The sequence below is a fragment of the Xenia sp. Carnegie-2017 genome, unplaced genomic scaffold, assembly GCF_021976095.1.
Source record: "Xenia sp. Carnegie-2017 unplaced genomic scaffold, XeniaSp_v1 HiC_scaffold_1, whole genome shotgun sequence".
Classification (NCBI taxonomy): Eukaryota; Metazoa; Cnidaria; class Anthozoa; order Malacalcyonacea; family Xeniidae; genus Xenia; species Xenia sp. Carnegie-2017.
This window is the reverse complement of record NW_025813402.1, coordinates 1144367-1166926: the sequence shown is the minus strand read 5'-3', so window position 1 is coordinate 1166926 and position 22560 is coordinate 1144367. Positions and strand designations below refer to the sequence as shown.

Below are 22560 nucleotides of genomic sequence, written 5' to 3'. Positions count from 1 at the left end.
TTCTGTCCGAGGATGGCTTTGAAATAAGGAAGAAAATTCGCAGTTTTATTTTCATCTTGCGCGCATTCATATTTTTTCATTTTAAGATGTCCCGTTTATTCGAAATTCGTTTTAGTTTAAATCGAGTATAAAATATTTACCGTTAGGCAACATTAAACCATAATACATTCTTAGGTTTGCTAAGCAAAGGAAAATCAAAAAACTGGTATTGACTCACGAAAACAATGAACGACCTGCGTTTGACAGCATTAAAACTTGTTTGGTCCCAATTATACGCTTCGTTTCACAAGTATGGGCGATACTGAAACGAATCGTTTACTGTAGGCAAAAATACAATACTGCTAAAATTGTTTCTCTTCGAATGAGTTTTTTAAAAAAGTGTGAAATGATAAGTGCACTTACGATGTACGTGATTTTCTCATTCACGTTAGCGGGATAAATGTGGATATATGGGATAATGATGAATGTATTGACAACCATTTTATCCAAAGCATCGTTCAAAAATACCAGTTTAAGGTTGGTATGCACAGGAAAACATTGGATAGTTGTTCGTTTTGCACTGGAAAAGTATCCTGACAGCAACCATGACTTTCTGTTTGTTCTAAACCTGTCTTGGTTGTGCTTTTCTATAAATGTCATACCTGACGTATTACTATAAAAGGAAACCTAAACTTAACTAACTTTATTTATACTAGATATCTCTATCAGTTCTAAACTGCTCTTCCTAAAGATCCAGTAAAGATCATCTCTTATTGATCCAGTGTTACTACAAAAGGAAACCTAAATTAAACTAACTTTATTTATACTAGATATCTCTATCAGTTATAAACTGTTCTTCCTAAAGATACAGTAAAGATCATCTCTTATTGATCTAGTGTTACTAGAGAAGGGAATCTAAACTAAACTAACTTTATTTATGCTACATATTTCTTTCATTTCAAAACTGTTCTTTCTAAATATCAAGTATAGATTGTTTATAAAAAACCTGGCTTTAAACAAGCTTAACATTTTATCTGATTTATGTATTTAGAAAAATGAGAAGCCTTATCGTCTTGGTCATATGTCTTAGCTCAGTCTTATCACAATGGACACAACCTTACGTAAATAGCCCACAGCACACATGGTCTGCTGTAGATAATGGAGAAAAGTTATCGTCATGGAATGGGAGAAACGCAAATACTAACGGTAATTTTTCTTTAAGAAAACAGAGCTGAGAGATAACATTGGTGCATTTGACTGAGGAATCACACGATAAAAATTTTTTTTTCGTGTAAAGATGATGATTCGAAATTTTACGAATGAACGAAGTGCGAACGAAAAACAAAAAATGAGATTTGGTGGTCCGATAAATGATACGATTCATGTCTGTTTTACTGATGTACTTTTCACATTCAAAATGTAACTTATACGAATGAGACGTTTAGGAAATGGTGAGCAGTTTGCTTGATCGCCTAATTATCTCTTTCAAATACCAATTTCGAATAATATATTTATTTTGAAAATCTGAGATATTACTCCACATAGATCGTTAAGCACTTTCCATGATTGTTTTACAACGAATTTCTCAGAATTTTATTTCATTTCAAATAACTTTGCAGTTGCTCCTTTCACTCAATCCCATTGGTCTGGAAAAGCACAGGTTTCCCAAACCGGTAGTCTACCAAGAGAGTACCAGTTTAATGGTTGGAAAGCGATGTCATCTTACTCAAATCCCACACAAGGTCAATCAATGAACCTTGAGAACTATCACACCAGTGAAAGTTACCCAATATTGTCAGAATCGTCAATGCACCGAGGAGTCACGGTCGGACCCGAGTCCACTACGACTGAATTCGTTACAAAAGATCAACGTGAGGAGGATGTTCATGATAAAAGAAGAAACGAGACAAAAAATTCTAATCCCGGTTGTGAAGTGAAACAGGATTTATCAGGTTAGAGAAACAGGCTTGACTAGCCTGGTTGTGAACTGAAACAGGATCTATCAGGTTAGAGAAACAGGCTTGACTAGCCAGGTTGTGAACTGAAACAGGATCTATAAGGTACGAGAAACAGGCTTGACTAGCCAGGTTGTGAACTGAAACAGGATCTATAAGGTTAGAGAAACAGGCTTGACAAGCCAGGTTGTGAACTAAAACAGAATTCATCAGGTTAGAGAAACAGGCTTGACTAGCCTGGTTGTGAACTGAAACAGGATCTATAAGGTTAGAGAACAGGCTTAACTAGCCTGGTTGTGAACTGAAACAGGATCTATAAGGTAAGAGAAACAGGCTTGACTAGCCTGGTTGTGAACTGAAACAGGATCTATCAGGTTAGAGAAACAGGCTTGACTAGCCTGGTTGTGAACTGAAACAGGATCTATAAGGTCAGAGAAACAAGCTTGACTAGCCAGATGTGAAAAAAAATGCTTGACTACATTATTTGCCGTATTAACAACTGAAATGCGTCAGTGAACGAAAAATCATTTCTTTGAAAATAAATAAGAATAATTCTCAATTGATTAAATATTCTTTTGTTCAAGAAAATGAATACGAAAAGCAACTACTGACAGAAATTAATAAATACCGTTTCATGCACGGAGCTGCACAACTGCTAACTAACACACTTCTGGAGAGAAAAGCTAAAAATTGGGCAGAGAAAATGGCGGCTGCAGATCGAGAATTTCTTGACGTCAACTCTCCTCATGGACAGTTAACTTTCTCAGGTAGAAAAAATATGTGCTAAATACAAAATTCCTCAATGAGCCAAATTTCAACATTAAACTTTAAATGTCCAAAATACGTAGATCTAAAAAGATGGACGACTTTAACAATGAATCTTCCCAAAGATTTTTGAGTGTTTGTTGTAAATTTCTCCTCTAGGACCAAGTGGTCTAACACCAAATGTTCAAGTGGCAGCTGCAAGACATTGGTACAACAGAATCAAAAACTACGCTTGGGATGAGCCCGCCATCTCAACAAAATCTATACAATTTACCCAACTAATATGGGCAGGAACAAAACAAGTAGGTTTTTGTTAATAAATAGTGAAACTGCATCGTAAAAAAATCGTTCGTACTGCGCCTCTAGGGAGAAATGTTATTGAGACATACCATGAGCATGAGCATAAATATTTAGTTTAGATTTCCTCCTGTAGTAACACTGGATCGATAAGAGATGATCTTTACTGGGTCTTTGGCAGTGCTGTAGAAGTGGGGGAGGCGCTTGGGGGAGGAGCCCCCTTCTACCTTTGAAATGGGTGATTTTAAAAGGGCACTATTGACAAAAAACGTCAAGAGAGCCCTCCCATCTGATAAATTTAGTTCTACAGCACTGGTCTTTAGAAAGAACAGTTTAGAACTGACAGAGATATTATAGTATAAATAAAGTTTGTTAAGTTTAGATTTCCTTCTGAAAAAACGCAAGATCAATTAAAGATGATCTTTTAACTCGTAAAATATAATGAAATTTCATATCATTCTTATCTTTAAGGTTGGTGTTGGAATCGCCAATAATTGCAAGAGTCAAAGATCTTATGTTGCGGCATATTTTGCACCAAAAGGAAACGACAGATTGCACATCGCTGAAAATGTTTATCCTGTAACAGGTGAAATAAAATCAAATGAAAATGAGACACATGAAGTGGAAGATCCAACCCCGATCTATAAAACGTCTAAATCATGAGAATTCTTCCCAAATATCGTCCTTACTAACAAATAAAATCAAATGAAAATGAGACACATGAAGTGGAAGATCCATCCCCGATCTATAAAAAGTCTTAATCATGAGAATTTTTCCCAAATATCGTCGTTACTAACAAATAAAATCAAATGAAAATGAGACACATGAAGTGGAAGATCCATCCCCGATCTATAAAAAGTCTAAATCATGAGAATTTTTCCCAAATATCGTCATTACTAACAAATAAAATCAAATGAAAATGAGACACATGAAGTGGAAGACCCAACCCCGATCTATAAAAAGTCTGAATCATGAGAATTTTCCCAAATATCGTCATTACTAACAACATTTTCTAATATTTTAGCGACAAGAGCAGACAAAGGAGCAGGTAGGCTTCTAAAAACAGTATTATATTCAGCGTCCTTAACCCTTTGTTGCACGAATTATTTTCGCCGAGCGAGCTCCATCGTGTTCGTTGATTGTCGCCCTGAAGCAACGCCATGCAGCAAAGGGTTATTTCAGCGTAACTCGCTCGCAGTCGCATCTGTAGTGAATTGAAACTTTCACCAGTCAGCGGCTGCATGTTTGTTGTCGCCACTGATCTGAAAATAAACTGGATAACGCACTCCGCTCTTTCTGCGAAGCCAGAACTGCCATATTGGAAAGCCCCACTTAATATGAAAAAATAATCATAATATTAATAAAAATCACATTTCCACAAAATCTGCCATGTCTATACATGGCTTTGGGTTCCAAAAATAACAGAAATACGTCGTTGTTAAAGCTCTGTCGTATATTAAAGTTTGTTTTCGCTCCACGAGTGAGAGTGGGACCTAGTAATTGGGTGATAAGAATAGTGGCACCCGATTATTTCGGCTTCAACTTTTGATTTGGCGTTGTATAGCTATGCGCTATATATTTGATTATACATATGTATGGTTGTCGCGCGTGTTGTGCGTTGCGCTTCACGAGTTTCGCGAAGACTTTGCTGCACGTACACAGCACGTACACAGCACGTACACAGCACGTACGCCACAGTTTCTTATTCACTTAACCCTTCGGTGATAGTTGCTCTGACGCGACGCCATGCAGCAGAGGGTTAATTGATTACATGTTGTTTTATAAACTGCTAGATAATTGCCCAACCGGTTGGCATAGAATAAAGAAAAGATGCTACAGGTATATCAAGATTCCTTATTCCTTTTTCTCTCTCTTTTTTTGAGTATTAATTTTAAATTTTAACTTTACCAACAGGTATTTCAGCAACAACGTGAAGTGGTCGGAAGCTGTCAATCTCTGCGATGACGAACAAAGCTCGTTGCTGACAATTGAGAGCTCTGACGAAGAGATCACGATAAAAGTATTCTTGCTAAAGACGAGGGAACGGAGGCCTGGATCGGGCTTAGTGACCGCGTCCATCCGGACACGAAAAATATGATTTGGGTAGACGGCAGTCCTATCACCTACTCCAACTGGTACGCGTATCAAGATAATAAAAGAGAAGGACGTATGTGCGCCACACTTTCGATGCTGAATGGTGGATGGATGTATCGACCATGCAGTCAAATGTTTGGATTTATTTGTAAAAAGAGAATAAAAGGTATCATTCTGAAAAATAACTTTCAGTAAAGGATGCGTTGTTTTAAATATCTTGTTGATTCCGATGTGACTAAAGAAAGAAACCTAGACCGAACTAAAAACCATGACCAGCCGACAATTTAAAGAAATATAGTATAAATATAGTATAAAGCAAATTCCGAAAAAGCAAGACATCTTGAGATATGCATCAAAACAAGACGAGAAGTGAGCTGTGAATTTTCGACTTTATTTCAAAGTCATCCTCAGACAGAATGAGGATGATGTTATTGATACTGGATATTTTTACCAGTTCTAAACTGTTCTTACTAAAGGTTCAGTAAAGATCATCTCTTATTGATCCAGTGTTACTACAAAAGGAAACCTAAACTAAACTAACTTTATTTATACTAGATATCTCTATCAGTTCTAAACCGTTCTTCCTAAAGATACAGTAAAGATCATCTCTTGTTGATCCACTGTTACTACAGAAAGAAACCTATACTAAACTAACTTTATTTATACTAGATATCTCTATCAGTTCTAAACTATTCTTTCTAAAAATTTAGTAAAGATCATCTCTTATTGATCCAGTGTTACTACAGAAGGAAACCTAAACTAAACTAACTTTATTTATACTAGATATGTCTATCAGTTCTAAACTGTTCTTTTCTAAAGATTTAGTAAAGATCATCTCTTATTGATCCACTGTTACTACAGAAGGAAATCTAAACTAAACTAACTTTATTTACATTAGATAATTTTATCGGTTCCAAACTTTATCATATTTTTTTTTGTATATTAATAACAGACGGTTATTAAAGAAACAAAATAAAACCCAACGCACCTTATACCAATAGTTTTAATATTTTTTCATTGAATTTCTAGGAATTGTAACCTATTGGGTGTCCCTGAATTTTCCCGAAAAGTTCTGGTCTGACAACTTGAAAAATGAAGAAAGTTTACGTTATAAAGCAATGAAACGACATTTGGAAAATGCAGTAAGAGGAGATAGCTATCATTTTAAGTTCAACGCGAGAATTTTCGTCAGTGCTGTAGAAGTGAAGGGGGGGGGCGCTTGGGGGAGGAGCACCCTTCTACCTTTCAAACGGGTACTTTTAAAAGAGCACTATTGACACGAACGTCAAGAGAGCCCCTCCCCCATATGATAAATTTAATTATACAGCACTGAATTTCGTGTAGATCACCACTATAAATTATTTGCGTTGTTTGTGATCACAGCTGGGCCAATATCATTTTTATACAACTCTTTCATTTTGTTGTCAGATAATGAACTTGTATGCAGACGATGACTGGTTTGTTGATATGTCATTCGAAGGCTTCAGGTAAGATAGTATTTTTGTCATTAATCAAGAAGGAACGATGAGATCTTCTTTGGTCTATATGTCCTTCATGTGTTTGCAATGAAGACTCGATATATCAATCTTATATGGGAAAGTTTGTTGTTATTAACACGAAAGAATTGAAATCAAGATAAATCGTGTGTGTTCAAAACAGGATTCAAACAAATAAAATAGGCTTTGTAGAAATGTTTAAGGCAATGCAAGCTTATAAAAAGATTATAAAACTCTACAACAAAATGAGCGCTATGACAAACTGAACTCTACAACAAACTGAACTCAATGACAAACTGAACTCTACGACAAACTGAACTCTATGACAAACTGAACTCTATGACAAACTGAATTCTACAACAAACTGAACTCAATGACAAACTGAACTCTACGACAAACTGAACTCTATGACAAACTGAACTCTATGACAAACTGAATTCTACAACAAACTGAACTCAATGACAAACTGAACTCTACGGCAAACTGAACTCTATGACAAACTGAATTCTACAACAAACTGAACTCAATGACAAACTGAACTCTACGGCAAACTGAACTCTATGACAAACTGAATTCTACAACAAACTGAACTCAATGACAAACTGAACTCGACGACAAACTGAACTCTATGACAAGCTGAGCTCTACAACAAACTGAACTCTATGACAAACTGAACTCTACGACAAACTGAACTCTACAACAAACTGAACTCTACGAAAACTGAACTCTATAACAAACTGAACCGAGATCCTTTTATTCCAGTCAATCACCAGATGATAAAATATTAGCTGACTTCAAGATAGCATTCTCGCCTGACGGTGACGCACCTTCGGACCCTCTCAAGAATCTACGGACAAAGCTCGAATCAAATGGACTTGTAGAAGGGGAGAAAACGTTTATACAAAATGCGTCCTTGCTTGAGGATGATTGAAAGTAAGCATTTGCTTATATTGTTTTATTTTTAATGTAGTTTTTTTGTCTTGAGAGGCGGACGAAAATGTTGTGTATGACTAGAGTCGTATTAATTTCACGCTCTTTCAATTCATTATCTAGTGGCAACGGCGACCGTTACTAAGGTAAACAGTGATAAAGATTGGATTAGGGATCAGGTATTCTGAAGAGTAGAAATCTTCTAATGACAAGAAGGATCGTGATCAAGAAGTAACTTTGGATTAATTGAGATATTGAAAACTTCTTAGTGTTTGAAAACACGTTTAAACATACTGAAAACACGTTTAAACATATTGAAAACACGTTTAAACATTTTGAAAACACGTTTAAACATATTTAAAACACGTTTAAACATATTGAACACACATTTAAATATATTGAAAACACGTTTAAACATTTTGAAAACACATTTATAGATGTTGAAAACACGTTTAAACATATTGAAAACACGTTTAAACATATTGAAAACACGTTTGACGTTCAAAACGATCGCTTGCAAAGCACACATGCAGTTTTGAGCCGAACTATCACACTAACGGGTTACTTCATTTGAAAAATCGTCGTACAAGATTCGCCATATTTTGGACCATATTTTTTGAGAGTCGAACCGTAATTTGTTAGAACACTTATCTTTAGTTCGCGTATTGATATTAAATGTATTCAGTTATTGAAAATATAATACAATTGTGATTAATTGTTAAGAAGCAGTACATACGACCATAATTCAAAGAAACTCATGCTTATTTCCTTGAAAGTAGGATCGTGCAACCTTGTAAGCTAAAAAATGATCTTATTAAGAATAAACGTCATCAGGTTTTTTAGGGTGTTTTTAGTTGTGTTTAGAGGTCTGGGGCCGGTTGCACGAAGTCTGTACAGCGTCATCCATTGGATAGCAAAAATTTTCAAATTTGTAAAAAAGGTGCTTATATTTTTCTTACGACAAAGAAATTTTGTAATCTTCGAAACAATGTTTTATTTCAGTAATTGCACAGTTCAAATCGCATACTTTTCTCCTATAAGAGATTTTATGAATGTTCAGAAAAATTTGCCATCCAGTGGATAACGCTATCCAGGCTTCGTGCAACCGGCTTCTGGTGATATTGATATCAAATATAGTTGTTGCATCTTGGATGTTCGGATGCTTATATATTGTTGATACAGACCACTGCTGACCATGTTTAATTGCTTTTCTTTATTTTACAAAACCTAATAAACTCTACATTGTTGATTGCGTCATAACAGATTTCGCCCATTTCGCCATATTTTGGAGCGCATTTTTTTCGTGTTTTTAGTGAACAACCTGCAACCTACAACTTTTGGAGGTCTGGTGATATTCATAATTATTTATTGCACAATAATTTGGTTGAAGCCTTATGGCAAACGTTCGCGCTAAAAAACATTGCGTCGTATTGCTGCAAAGAAATGAAAACGATATAAAATTGTAAAAACATTAACAAGAATCAAAATAACAAGCTGCTTTGGTTTGTTTTAACTCAGCTAATGTTAAAAATATCCCTGTTAATGTTTATTACCAAAATAAAAGTATAAAATTTAAAAAATTGCACCTGAAACGTCGTCTTCACTCTTCATTAATATAATCCTCGAGTGGTAAACACAAATAGACAGAATTCAAGAAAACCATTATGGCAACCATCAATGTAAATAATCACAACCAGTGCCAATCACAATACAATCAACGACAACCATGATCATCATCATCATCTTGCGGCCTCAGCCGAGATTGAACTCACCATATCTTTTCAGTATTCTCTATCTTTCATAGCTGCTAACAGATTTTCCTTAGGAATTGTTGTGTCTCGTCTTATCCTATCTGGAAAGGTTAACTTGCGTGATCTATTCTCAGATGATGGGTGTCTCCAAAGTACAAATGATGACACTAGTTCATCAGTTGCGCGTGCACAATGCCTGCGAACTGAACACGTCTCTTACAAACTAAGTTTGATACTCTTGGTAGGTCTCCATATATTGTTTCTAAAGTTGGGTGGTTTTGCTAAGAGAGATTGAGGACTCTTCTTAAGAGACTTGTATAACATCCATCTAAACGCTGCTGTTGTTTTGCTGAAAGAGTCCAAGTCTCAGAACCGTACAATAAGATGGGCTCAACAAGAACTCGAAAAATTTGGATTTTAATTTTCCGATCAAGGTTGGATTTCCAAATCTTATCCAATTTGTTGCAGGCAGTCCATGCAATACCTTTTCTGATGTTTAAGTCTTTCTCTGAGTTCTTTATGTGTGATCCTAGATACTTGTAGTCTTCAACACATTTCAGAATATTTTCTGACAGTGTTTTGATCTCCTGATTGTTGAGGATGTTAACTGGCATAAATTCAGTCTTGGTTTCATTGAGATGAAGACCTGCACAGTTGGCTGCTGACTCAAGAGAAGAAAGGAGAGATTGGGCACCTTGGAGATTGTCAGACAGCAATGCAATGTCATCAGCAAAATCTGCATCAATGATGTAGAGTGCAGGGTAGCGTGAGCTTTTTCTAGGCTGATACTTCAGGCCCTTTTCATTGATAGAATCTACTGACACACGCATGATGTATTCTATCACAACTATAAAAATGAATGGTGCCAGTGTGTCACCTTGGAGAATGCCAGCCAGGATATCAAAAGGATCTGTTTCACCATCTGGGGTCAGGACAGTTGCTTGTGTGTTAGTATACACTTTGATAGCATCGATGATTTCTCCTGGTATGCCATAGAGTTCAAGAATTTCAAACATGGTATCGCGGTTAACTGAGTCAACGGCTTTACTGAAGTCTACAAAGATGAGAGCTGCAGTTTTATTGCAAAAAGTGATTTCCTCAATTATTCTACGCAATGTGAGAATTTGCCCAAGAGTGGATCGGCCTGGGCGGAAGTCATTTGATTTTTTCGCAGAATAGGTTCAACTTCAGAGCGGATTCGGTTCAAAAGAAGCTTGTTATAGATTTTTTCAGCTATAGGAAGCAAGGAGATACCGCGATAGTTAGTTGGCAACGTCAAATCACCTTTTTTGAGTATGGGAATGATTTGTGATCTTAACCAGATGGTTGGTGAAATATGGCTGGTCTTTGCATAATTGCAAAGATCAAGAAGTAATTGATGAAAGATTGAGTCTTTCCAGAGGATAGCAGGTATCTTGTCTGGTCCGAGAGTATTTTTCATTGGTTTCTTAAAGACATATTTCAACTCTGCACTTGTAAAAGGGCCTGTTGATATATTTAAGGTTTGACTGACTCGAACTTTCGGAAGTGACATATTATCTGGAAGACTTGCGGGACTGCCCAGGAGGCTATAAAATGAGAGTGCCAGTTAACAAGTCGTTGTTCTCGGCTGCCACCCTTGATGGAAGGTGGGGGTTGTGAGCCTTTTCCCGCTAGTTGGTTTATGGTCTTCCAAGCTGCAGAGTGTTGTTGATTGATATGAAGATGAGAAATTTTGGCTATTTCTCCTTTGATGTAAGCTTCTTCTACCTCTAGATAAGCTAGGTCGAGAGTCTTCTTGGCTTCTGCAATCTTCTTTTTGTTACTCTGAGAAGGGTTGCAGTGATAGGTTGATGTGATTTGCTTGAGCTTTTCACGAGCATCAACAACTTTTGAGTCTAAACTTACTGGTCTCTTTTGTGACTTGTGCTTTTTGGGGAGTGTAGATAGTGCAACCTCCTCATTTGCCTTAATCAGATTTCCGTAGATCAGGTCAATGTTAGTTGAATTTAATGAAACTTCTGCGTTAGACTGAGTGAGTTCTTGGAATCTGTTAAAGACGTTTACACTGTACTGAGTTGATAAGTACTTGTCCCTCTGAACTGACTTCCAGTCAATTGACTTCATTGGATCTGCAGTTGTTTTCTTCGAAACTCTTAAACTAAGTTTGACGGAGGCAGAGACGATTCTATGATCAGATCCAACAGAGGAGAAAGATGAATATGCTCTGCAGTCTATGACACTGTTACGCCACTTTTTACGGACCATAATAAAGTCTAGTTTGGCTCTGCTGCCATTTGGATACTCGAAGGTCCATAAATGGTTCTTATTTTTATTAAATCTAGTGTTGGCTGCGAAGAGACTAAATTCTTCAGCTAGGTCTACCAGATGCTCTCCGTTGCGTTTGGTTTCTAAGTGAAAGGTAAATTTGGCATCATCTGCTCCAAAGTTTAGCGTTGAAGTCCCCTGCGACTAAGAGAAAGTTGTGAGCAGGAACTTGCTCCAAGGAAGAACGCAAAGTGCTGTAAAAATCATTCAGATCCTCTTCATTGCTACTGTTGTGGGGACTATAGCAAGATATGACTGTTGTGGTTGGGTTGCCTTTAAAGTCAGCAATAATAATCCTGGGAGATATCTTCTCTATGTGCAATACATTTTCCATAGCTGCTGAGAAAAATAGGAAGCCTACACCTCCAACAGATGAGTTGACAGAGTTCTTCCAAGATGATGCTGTAACGACATGATAGTCTTCTATTTTCTGATACTCAATGTTTGTGTCAGGGTGGAAGAATCGGCGTTCTTGAATAGCAATAATATCTATGTTCTTTTCCTTTGCACTTCTTACAAGTTCACCAAGACGAGATGGAGGCTTCAATGTTCTAGTGTTGAAAGTGCCGATAATGGTACATTTTCTGCAAGGTACTAACTTACATTGCGTTTCCCTGGGGTTTTCTGCAGTAGCATGATGACGACCGGGCCCACCCTGTTGACCAATGGGACACCTGCCAGACGTGGGACCTTCACCAGAAGTTCCAGCCCCATTCACGTCGTTGTGAATACTCAGTTTGGTGTGGTTCATAATCTTGTTATAGCTGAATACTTGATGCTACGCTTTGGCTAACAAGAATGTTTTTATCGTGACACCATCACTAGAAGGACTGCCGACCAAGGCTGAAGAGCTCCCTCTGCCCATGAAGCATGGTTATTCCCCGCCGGACGCCAACCCGGAAATTTCAAGACCATGGAAATTTCAAGCGACTCATAATTTCGAAGTCAAAATACAATTATCATGTCCAGATAAATCAGAAAAAGACACGCATTTATTTGTATCTTTAAAAGAGTCGAGGCACATCTAAAGTTCTTTTTCAATTTGGAAATTCAATTCTGAGATTCACTTCTTGAAGACATCAAATATCAAAAGAAAAATTTTTCCATCAAATTATCAAATTGCTTGTCAGTTTTTGTTTCTTAATTTATTTCAATAATGGTCATTTGAAGAAACTGTAACGTATAGTCTTAGTTAAATTGGATGCCGAATCATCAAAAAATAAAAGGAAGAATACGAATAGCACACAAATACAGGCAAGGAGAATATTTTGCCGTCTGCTGAGTCTTTGTTCATCGGCTTTGTCTCAAAACATGGTGACTAATGATTGTCAATTTAAAAGGTCAAATTAACGCCAACGGAGTACAAGGTGAACAAAAATGTAATGAAATATTTAAGAAATGACAATTGATATTGAAAAGGAAATCAATACCTTTTTGAGGACAAAATTTCTTCCGTAACCACAACACTATTCAAATTTTTACAATTTTTACAAAAACACGTGGAAGCTAGATCATCAAAATTTTTTCCAGCCCAAAATATCGCGCAAAAAGTTATTCCCAGCCCAAAAACCCGCAACCCGCAACCTCCCCAAATTTCCCGCAAACAGGCTTATAAACCAGCCCAATTGGGCGGGAAAACCGCCCATCTGGCAACACTGCTCTTGAAAGTTGAAACACCGGGCACTTCCGGTCATCTGTAAAAGTGACGTATTAACCGGAGATACTCGTGAGAGGGTCGGCTATGTTTTCCGAGTGTTTAGCCTGATTCGCTGTTTCGCACAAGTCTTCGATACCCTCATAAAGATACCTTTATGTTTCATTGTAGTCGCTCTGTATTTCTGTATTTGTAGCAAGTTGATATTTTCCGTAAATAAAGCATAATTCGAAAGCAAATGTAAATTATGGCTGCGTTTACACAGAGATCAATCTTTCGGTAGTGTTCCGACCGGTGTAGAAAAACCAGGAGAAGGATTGACATCAGACTATTCATTAACGATTTGACTGTCACCAATCAATTTGAAACCACTCGGCTCCTTCCTTGGTATTCAACCAAAGGATGTGTTGTGCAATGCAGCTTTCTGACACATAAATTTTCCATGTTTTTTAAAATCTCGAGTCGTTGCTTCCAACCCATTTCTTCTTCGTTAATCACTAATCTACAGCCGAGGTACAACGTTCCTAGCACTCTCGCAATCAAATCATCAGGAAACTCAATTAACTCGATAACTTAGGATATTTTCTATGAATATCATCATGACGATAAGAAGAGAAAACAAGAAAGGACAAGAACATGCTTTGAAGTACCATTTTTTTTAAACTAACAAAGTTGGTAACAGAGTAAACTCCATCCACTAAAACTCCCTGTTTCCTACGTCAGGTAAATTACTGAGATGACAGTGCGCACATATTCATACATATTCCACTAACTCCAAAATACATGAATGTATGAAAATCCCCCCCCCCCAACTTATTTAAATAAATTACTGAGTATGCTACGCCACTGTTTGTGTGTAATTTAACTTTATTTCTTATTTAATGTATTTAGATAAAAAGTATTACAGCCGTTTACCTATTTCAAATATTGACTATATCCTTAGTCTAAAAATTTGATGCTATGTTCCATATTGTTTTTACATACTGTTTAGAATCATTCACTCTCGTTCATTCTTATAGTTAAAAAGGAAATAAAATTTTATGTTTAATTATATTCTTTTATAGTACGCTAAATTTCAGAAAACGTCTAATAATTTCGCGATAAAAATTCAACTTCCCCCAATTTTGAGAAATTTTAGTAGCCGTCGAATGACTACAATACGCAGTTCACTGCACTGTAGCAGAGTTTGAATTGATCCTAACAAAATGAATGACCAATATGACAAGAATAATGACCAAAACAGCAGCTACAACTGCACCAGCAATAGCTCCAGTGTTTCCACCGTCTACAAGATAAAAATGAATGACATTACATTATCAACCAATGTTGTCTTTCAGCGATCATTTTATCATTTTTCTAAAGCTGAGAGTGTAACCGCTCTCACACCCCGTGTAGTCATCCCTGTTAACAATTAATGATTTCTTTATGGTATAAATTATGTTTGGAACGCAAGGAAATTACAGAAGAGGTACACAAAATCACTAAGGCAGTTATTTGTTGCAATTAAATCGGCTGTATTATCAAATAATATCTCCACTCATCCTTAAAAAATTTCTGGCACTTGTCTGTACTGAGATTTGTAAATATTTTGAAGCATTGCACTTTAGACATCGATAAACTTCCCTTAATCTATTGAAAGCAAACACAAACCTGAAGACTTGTGCTTTTGGGCAGTTGCTGCCACTGGACTCCAGTCAGTGGAATAATAATCACCCTAAAACGAAGTGAACATTTATATTTGAATAAAAATTGCAGCAGGCAATGCAGATGAAAATGTATAAAAAACATCGCACCTGATCATTAATGAAAATGCGTTGAAATATTTTGTAGTTAGTGCCAAGTTTCAGCGGGCCATTGTAATAATTTTCACCAATGGAACGCCATGTCGTGCTTTCACCATCACCAAGTGTAAAATCAGGCTTAAAGTCTCTGCGAGAGACAACAGCGGCAATATACGGCATTGGTTGTGCGGAAGCTATGGCCTCAGAATAAGTCCCTAAGTCTGTGTTTTTAAAGTTAGAAGGCAATTGACTCCCTTCTGTGCCATTTTTCATCGCGACTACATAGAAATATCTGCAAATTGAAGGCAAAACATTTTTTAAAAATACATACATAAACTCTGCTTTCGTTATTCGTTAAAATATATGTTATGCATGTATCTGCACTGCCAGAGAAAAGCGACGAGTCATCAAACCTTTTCCAGAGAGATATTTAGACTACCTCAATCCCACATGAAACCAACAACATACTTATCCATGAATCCGAAAAACTCAAAAAATACTTTTAAGTTCCTTTAAGCTTCATTACAATAAATTCAGTAAAATACATAGTTACCGGTATTCCAAATTTGGATTTTGCAACAAATAAGTCAACGTATTTCCAATCTGCTTGGTGGACAGTTCAGGTGCCACTAAATAAATAAACTTGAATAAATTTATCATCTTAATCAAACATTTACAGAATCCATAGACAACTTACATCCATTTGTAAATACCCATGTACCATTGCTGTAACATCCAGCTCCAACTATTGTAGAAGCTAAAACACGAACATAATATTTTGTCCCTTGTTTCACATTATTTATGTCCAAACGCTGTTCCTCGTTCATATACTTCATTGAACAGTTTTCATTCTCCAAATGTGTAATACAAACAGTGTAACTGACTATCTTTCCATTTGTTTTGTTCTTATCTGGTGGCTCCCACGTAACTGATAACGATGAACTGCTTAAGGCGACAATTTGAACATTTAAAGGTGGACCTTCGGGAACTAAACAAAAATAAAAACATATGTTTTAAAGATTTATGTAAAACATTAAAAACTCTTTAGAAAGAAGTCCTAACAAGTGTACACTGTCATTGTTAAGTTAAATATAATACAGTATAAGAAAAACATGATTGAAATAAATGTCGACCAGAAAAGATTTGAGCTTTCAAAAGTCGTCCACGACAATAACACCATCAATGCAATAACAGACGATATGTATACACAAAAACTGATATAAACTCACCATCTTCGGCAGTTCTAAAAGTAGCTGTAGTTGATCTACCAAAGCCTTCAGAATTGCCAGCGGTTACATTAACTTTATACGTTGCGTAAGGAACAAGATTCGTAACGTTGTACGGTTTTTTGTCAGTTACCTCCAAAGTTTTATTGAAAACAATCATAGTATCCTTTAGCAAAATCAATAGATATCTTGTAAGAGGATTCAAGATATTTGTACCAAGTTTTACACCAGTGTTTTGGGGATGTTTCCATGATATCTCGAGGTACGTCGATGCAGATTTGGTTGCAATGAGATCTGTTGGTTTGTCTGGGAGTAAGTCTGCACGATAAAAGAAAAATCTACAAATTGAACCATGTGTAGCCTCTAAATGAAATCAGTGTTCTGCTTTTTCTTCATTAACACGTGTTAAACTTAACAGCATGTTGAAAAGGCTTGTTTCAATAAGTTTATTTTAACAGAGAAAGAAACTAACACTTCAGCCTTCATGGAAAATTGTTCAGTTTTGTCAACTAACACATGTTTTATTAATTTTCAGAGAAAAAACTTTATATATTGATTAATTAAGTGCTTACAGTGCAAAGTAAACCTGGTATATTTTTTCCCACTCTTACCTCCACCACAAATTTCAATTCGCAAACACGGTGCACCAACAAATTTCAATGGAAAGATTCGCAAAGCTTTGGATTTAAGGCCACCAGAAAACTTTTCTATAGCCGCATCATTGTAACCATTTTTGTTTCCTAGATAAATCTGGAATAAAACAAAAGAAAATGATTTTCGTGTATTTGCAGAGCAAGGTTAGAGAAAAGCCAGGTTTGTTTAACGCAGTCCAGAGGAGAGTAGTTTATGCATTGTCTATGTATCTCTTCAAATCATGCACATAGCTACAATTTAATCTTTATAATAAAATTCAAGAGTCCTTCGTAGTGCAACAGTAACCAAGACAATCAACACAGTGACGTAGCTAGCCCACGAATTTGGTCGTGCTATACGTAAATTTCTCAGCACTCACTTACTGTAAAAACAATAGATGTCTAAAGAAATGAATAATGATAATGATCTGAAATTTACATAGAACCAGCAATTTTGCGTGCCGGCTACACCACTGACTCAACATCTGCACACATGCTTGTATATAAACAGCAATTTAAATTTTACGTAGTTTATAACTTCATTCCTTTTTTAAATTTCTCATTTAATTTATATAATATACAAATTCGAAAATTCTACCGTTTTCTTTTTGGATTTTTCGGATTTCCAGTTCACACCATCAATGTTTGTCTGCAAGTGATATTTAGTTATAAAGCTCGAACTTGAACTGTCTCCAAAGATTGCGATAACGTTAACTGTATAAAGACTCGGAAAATTCAGTTGAAGATAATGATTGCCATCTGCAGCAGAAGCACACCATGAACTGCCACTGGATATTCTTGCTTTAGCAGCACTACGACTCTTTGGGAAGGCAGTAAACCAAGAATCTGGGAATTTTTCTTCGTTTTTTAATAGAGGATTATCACAAACATGACCTTAAATAGAAAAGGATTTTGTTGAAATGCATTACGCAATTAGAACTTGTTTGATTTGATAGAGAGCAATGGTGCACTCTCATATTGTTCTCCATTCACGAAAAATTGAAAAAATTAAAAACTGTTTTCTGAAGAAAGAAAAAGAGCACATTTACATACATAATAACATTTACGACACCTTCGTTCGGAAGATTCGACTTAGACAGTCGTACATCCATAATTACACAAATCAAAATTATTTTTTTCTTTAATTGTGATTATGGCGCATATCTTAAAGTGAAATCTGTGTTTTTAGAAGTGGTTTTATGAACATAAATATGACAAATCTCGTCCATGAATAAAATATATACACGGAGTTTGAATATCAGAAGAACACAGAAGGTGACATTAACTTAACAAAAATGATAGTTTGAAAGCACTTAACCAGAAATTTTTTCCACATTCTGATGGACACAGTATCTTATAGATTTACACTTAAAGTTGGTAAGCATTGTTTTGATTTTAATCTTTAAGTTGACAATGAACTACAGGCAAATAAGTTGAACTGAGAACTTTTAAAAAAGATTTTAAAAAAAATAGATTTGATAAATCAAATTGACCGGAATAAATGGTGTTTCTATGAACAATATTTGCATTAACAAACTAAAAAGACAAAATTGTCTAAACCTTTAAACTTAAGAAAAATATTGAGAACACAATTTAAATGTCACGTTATATAAAGACATTAAATTAAATTATACGAGATAAAACTGCATAAACAAACGACGCCTGGTGAAGACACCCGACGAAAATTCAAATTTGTGTCAACTTTTCTAAATTGATAACGTACATAGTATAAAAATAAAAACCATACCATTTTGCATTAAGGTCAAAACTTGTCCCGAAGCACTTATATCATAAGCAAAATATAATCTGCCTATATATTACTTACGACTGCAAATTTTTCTGTATGGCATACTTGTGTAGTTACATTGATATTCAAAGTAAAGATATTTCTCCAAACCAGGACAAATATTTGAAGGAAAGTGATTATCATCAACAGTTACATTACATTCCCTTTCACCATCACAGTATTTTTTAAGGTCACATGTCACATCGACACTACAATTGTAATTAAAGTCATAACCGTAGCCACAAATGCTTCCTTTTCGCAATCCACGATATTCTGCAACTTTTATCACCATATATTGATTATTAGAACAACTAACGTCCGATATATTTTTTCCATCACATGTTACTGAGCCTATAGAAGACACACAAAAAATAAGTAAATACAAATTTATACAAGCTTATCTTTAAATTCCTGTAAAATAAAAGTTGATTTGATAAAAATGAAGTGTGTGATGGCAGTGACTTCACTGGCGCAATTCCTATATCTGCTGCCTTGCAGTGGTTTTTAATCAGAGTTTAACCCTTTGAACAGGAGCGGCCGTTATTCCGGCCACAAAATATCATCGTCCAAAGTGCGAGCGGCCGGAAAAGCGGCCGCCACACCTTTCTGTTACTAAACAGCCAAAACACCAATCATTTCGTCGATATTTAAGCTAATACTGCAGTACAAATGTCCAGCAGGCACTCCTCTCTACTTTGTATAAAAACTTCATGTAAAGTAAGCACTATTTTGGCATAATAAATTCATATGAATATGGCGTTCAGTGGTGTTACACATCGCCATGTTGTGCCAGAAGAAGTTTTAGAATCACTTCTCTATTCCGACAATGAAGGTTTTGAAGGTGATGATTATGGCAACAGCGACTTAGAGAGCGATTTTAGTCCATCAGAAATGGAAGTATCGACAGAAATTAGTGAATATATTGAAACTGATTTTCCTTCTATTTTGGTCGGAAGAGAACTGCTGGTATGACTGGCATAATAAAGTTCAATACTGGCGCTAAAATGTTAGTTCTATATATACAAATAGTCTAAGATAAGTATATTTGAGGTAAATAGATGAAAAACATATTCAAACAACTCTAACTGTCGGCTTCAATTTTTTCATATTTTCCTTCTGGGAGCTCAGTGTGTGAAGTCAGTCATATGTTGGGAGCGCAGTGTTCAAAGGGTTAAGTATATCTACGCTAACTGGATGAATATTCTCACTTGCCGAAATTAAATCGCTGATTTTCTTCATTTTTACAATCAGCCAGTCCCACGTCGAAATGAACTCCTGAACGTACTATGCATTTATTATAGCGTGAATAGAATAGACCACCCCAAAATGTTTGGGTTATGGCATTGATGGCTCCGCATTTTCCATTAAAATTTCCATCAGATAACCACAAAAGATTTCCGTTGCCTCGTCCCACAAGACAAGTTGCTCTATTCAGATTCAAGATTGAGCCAGATGGTAAAAATTTAAAACTATTTGTCACTTGAAAAAATTCCTTGTAAACTGTAATGGAGCGATTCCAGAGAAGCTTGCTGAAAGATCATCAATACACTCTCCTGACTGAATATGTCTGATAAAAAATCCGCTCATATCTAAAAAAGGACAATGATACTTGATAGAAATGATTGAAAATATCACACTCTACAAAATATATATATAAAAATAATAGGACTTTACCAAAAATAATTTAGCATACTGAATTCTATCAATATAGGAAAAAACACTCCAAAAAAAAGCCATCTTGTAATTCAACCTTTCTAAAGAATTAAATAAACCAATTGCTGTTGAGGGTCATTTTAAAAATAATGGCGTATAAAATAATTTAAGGCATTCAGCATGGAGCATTGAACTAAAATACATGGAACGCTACCTGTAATACAAAACCCTAATAATTTTTAAAGCCGTGATTTTACCCCAGACACGAGTGTGTAGTCAATCACTTATTACTCCGCGAAAGAATCTCGAAACACTAAACGCGCGTGTCTGGGGTAAAATCTCGCGTGTGTGGCGTAAGATATGACTTCAATTATTGGCCTGAGGTAGTGTTCCACGTATTTTAGTTCAATGGCATGGAGACAGAAAACTTTTACAAACAAGTTGAAAAGTGTAAATAATTAAATATTACGAATTTTACGGCGCACGGTCTGTTACAATGGAAAAAGGAGAGTTATGGTTTGTTTACGCATTTTTAGTGATTTTTAGTGATTTATCTGAACACTAAATACAAATTTGTGCCGAGAAAAAAATTATGATTTAGGTCAGTATTATACAAACATGAAGACAAGGAATATATAATTCAATGTAAAACTGAGTTATGAACACTGTAAACTGTACACTCTTTTTTGGTTGAGTTCATTTAGGTTGTGCTGTGAAATAATACTCTTGATTATAAAAATACCAGAGTTGCACAATTTAAATTTACAAACACTTTAAATAAATATCATGCCCAAGGCTTATACAAAATCGTGAGGCTTTTTTTACTGGTTTATACAGGTTTATACATGCAGAGAAGAGATGCATACAAATATGTACAGAGATATTGTACAGAGGGTTAATTACAGAGGGTTAATTTACAAGGAAATTTATTTCTACTGAAGTAAAATGTAAACATTTTCCTGTGAAAAATATTTAACAGTTTTTGGATGAAGTTGAGCATGATGTTAAACAATGTTCAGACCGAGGTCAATTGGATATCTACTGAAGCAAAGCTGAGAGGGATAGCGCTGACTGCAGTCTGATTAAAAAATTTTTGCGGTTCGCTTTTTTGTTTTTTCATGTAAATACGCGATGAAAACTCACTGGACTGACAGTTTAACTCTTTTGGTGTAAAAATTATTTTTTCCTTTAATTATGATTATGGCGCATATCTTAAAGTGAAATCTGTGTTTTTAGAAGTTGTTTTATGAACATAAATATGACAAATCCCGTCCATGAATAAAATATATACACGGAGTTTGAATATCAGAAGAACACAGAAGGTGACATTAACTTAACAAAAATGATAGTTTGAAAGCACTTAACCAGAAATGTTTTCCACATTCTGATGGACACAGTATCTTATAGATTTACACTTAAAGTTGGTAAGCACTGTTTTGATTTTAATCTTTAAGTTGACAATGAACTACAGGCAAATAAGTTGAACTGAGAACTTTTAAAAAAGATTTTAAAAAAAATAGATTTGATAAATCAAATTGACCGGAATAAATGGTGTTTCTATGAACAATATTTGCATTAACAAACTAAAAAGACAAAATTGTCTAAACCTTTAAACTTAAGAAAAATATTGAGAACACAATTTAAATGTCACGTTATATAAAGACATTAAATTAAATTATATGAGATAAAACTGCATAAACAAACGACGCCTGGTGAAGACACCCGACGAAAATTCAAATTTGTTTCAATTTTTTTAAATTGATAACGTACATAGTATAAAAATGAGCACCATACCATTTGCATTAAGGTCAAAACTTGTCCCGAAGCTCTTTAATAATAAGCAAAATATAATCTGCCTATATATTACTTACGATTGCAAATTTTTCTGTATGGCATACTTGTGTAGCTACATTGATATTCAAAGTAAAGATATTTCTTCAAACCAGGACAAATATTTGAAGGAAAGTGATTATCATCAACAGTTACATTACATTCCCTTTCACCATCACAGTGATTTTTAAGGTCACATGTTACATCGACACTACAAATGTAATAAAAACTTGAGCCACAAATGCTTCCGTTTCTCAATCCACGATATTCTGCAACTTTTATCACCATATATTGATCATTAGAACAACTAACGTCCGATATATTTTGTCCAGCACATGTCACTGATCCTATAGAAGACACACAAAAAATAAGTAAATACAAATTTATACAAGCTTATCTTTAAATTCCTGTAAAATAAAAGTTG

General features: G+C 35.4%; 2 protein-coding genes across 2 annotated transcripts; one reads left to right on the top strand and one right to left on the bottom strand.

The window, feature by feature from the left end:
- Positions 1–299: 299 nt before the first annotated feature.
- Positions 300–8358, top strand: LOC124434362. Its single transcript, XM_046984255.1, has 13 exons — positions 300–516; positions 1031–1185; positions 1599–1931; positions 2519–2701; positions 2859–3001; positions 3468–3582; positions 4021–4044; positions 4790–4835; positions 4911–5256; positions 6120–6232; positions 6519–6577; positions 7349–7519; positions 7640–8358. Exons 1-9 carry the CDS (start codon positions 440–442, stop codon positions 5092–5094), a joined length of 1260 nt encoding a protein of 419 aa, XP_046840211.1. The 5' UTR covers positions 300–439; the 3' UTR covers positions 5095–5256; positions 6120–6232; positions 6519–6577; positions 7349–7519; positions 7640–8358.
- Positions 8359–14077: 5719 nt separating this feature from the next.
- On the bottom strand, positions 14078–22478 carry LOC124434337 (tyrosine-protein phosphatase 10D-like). The gene is made up of 9 exons (XM_046984228.1): positions 22178–22478; positions 17466–17761; positions 16847–16985; positions 16239–16553; positions 15707–15997; positions 15563–15638; positions 15022–15301; positions 14879–14942; positions 14078–14513 (listed from the first exon to the last, which is right to left on the bottom strand). The coding sequence occupies exons 1-9, from the start codon at positions 22422–22424 to the stop codon at positions 14395–14397; spliced, it is 1827 nt and encodes a 608-aa protein (XP_046840184.1). The 5' UTR covers positions 22425–22478; the 3' UTR covers positions 14078–14394.
- Positions 22479–22560: the final 82 nt, after the last annotated feature.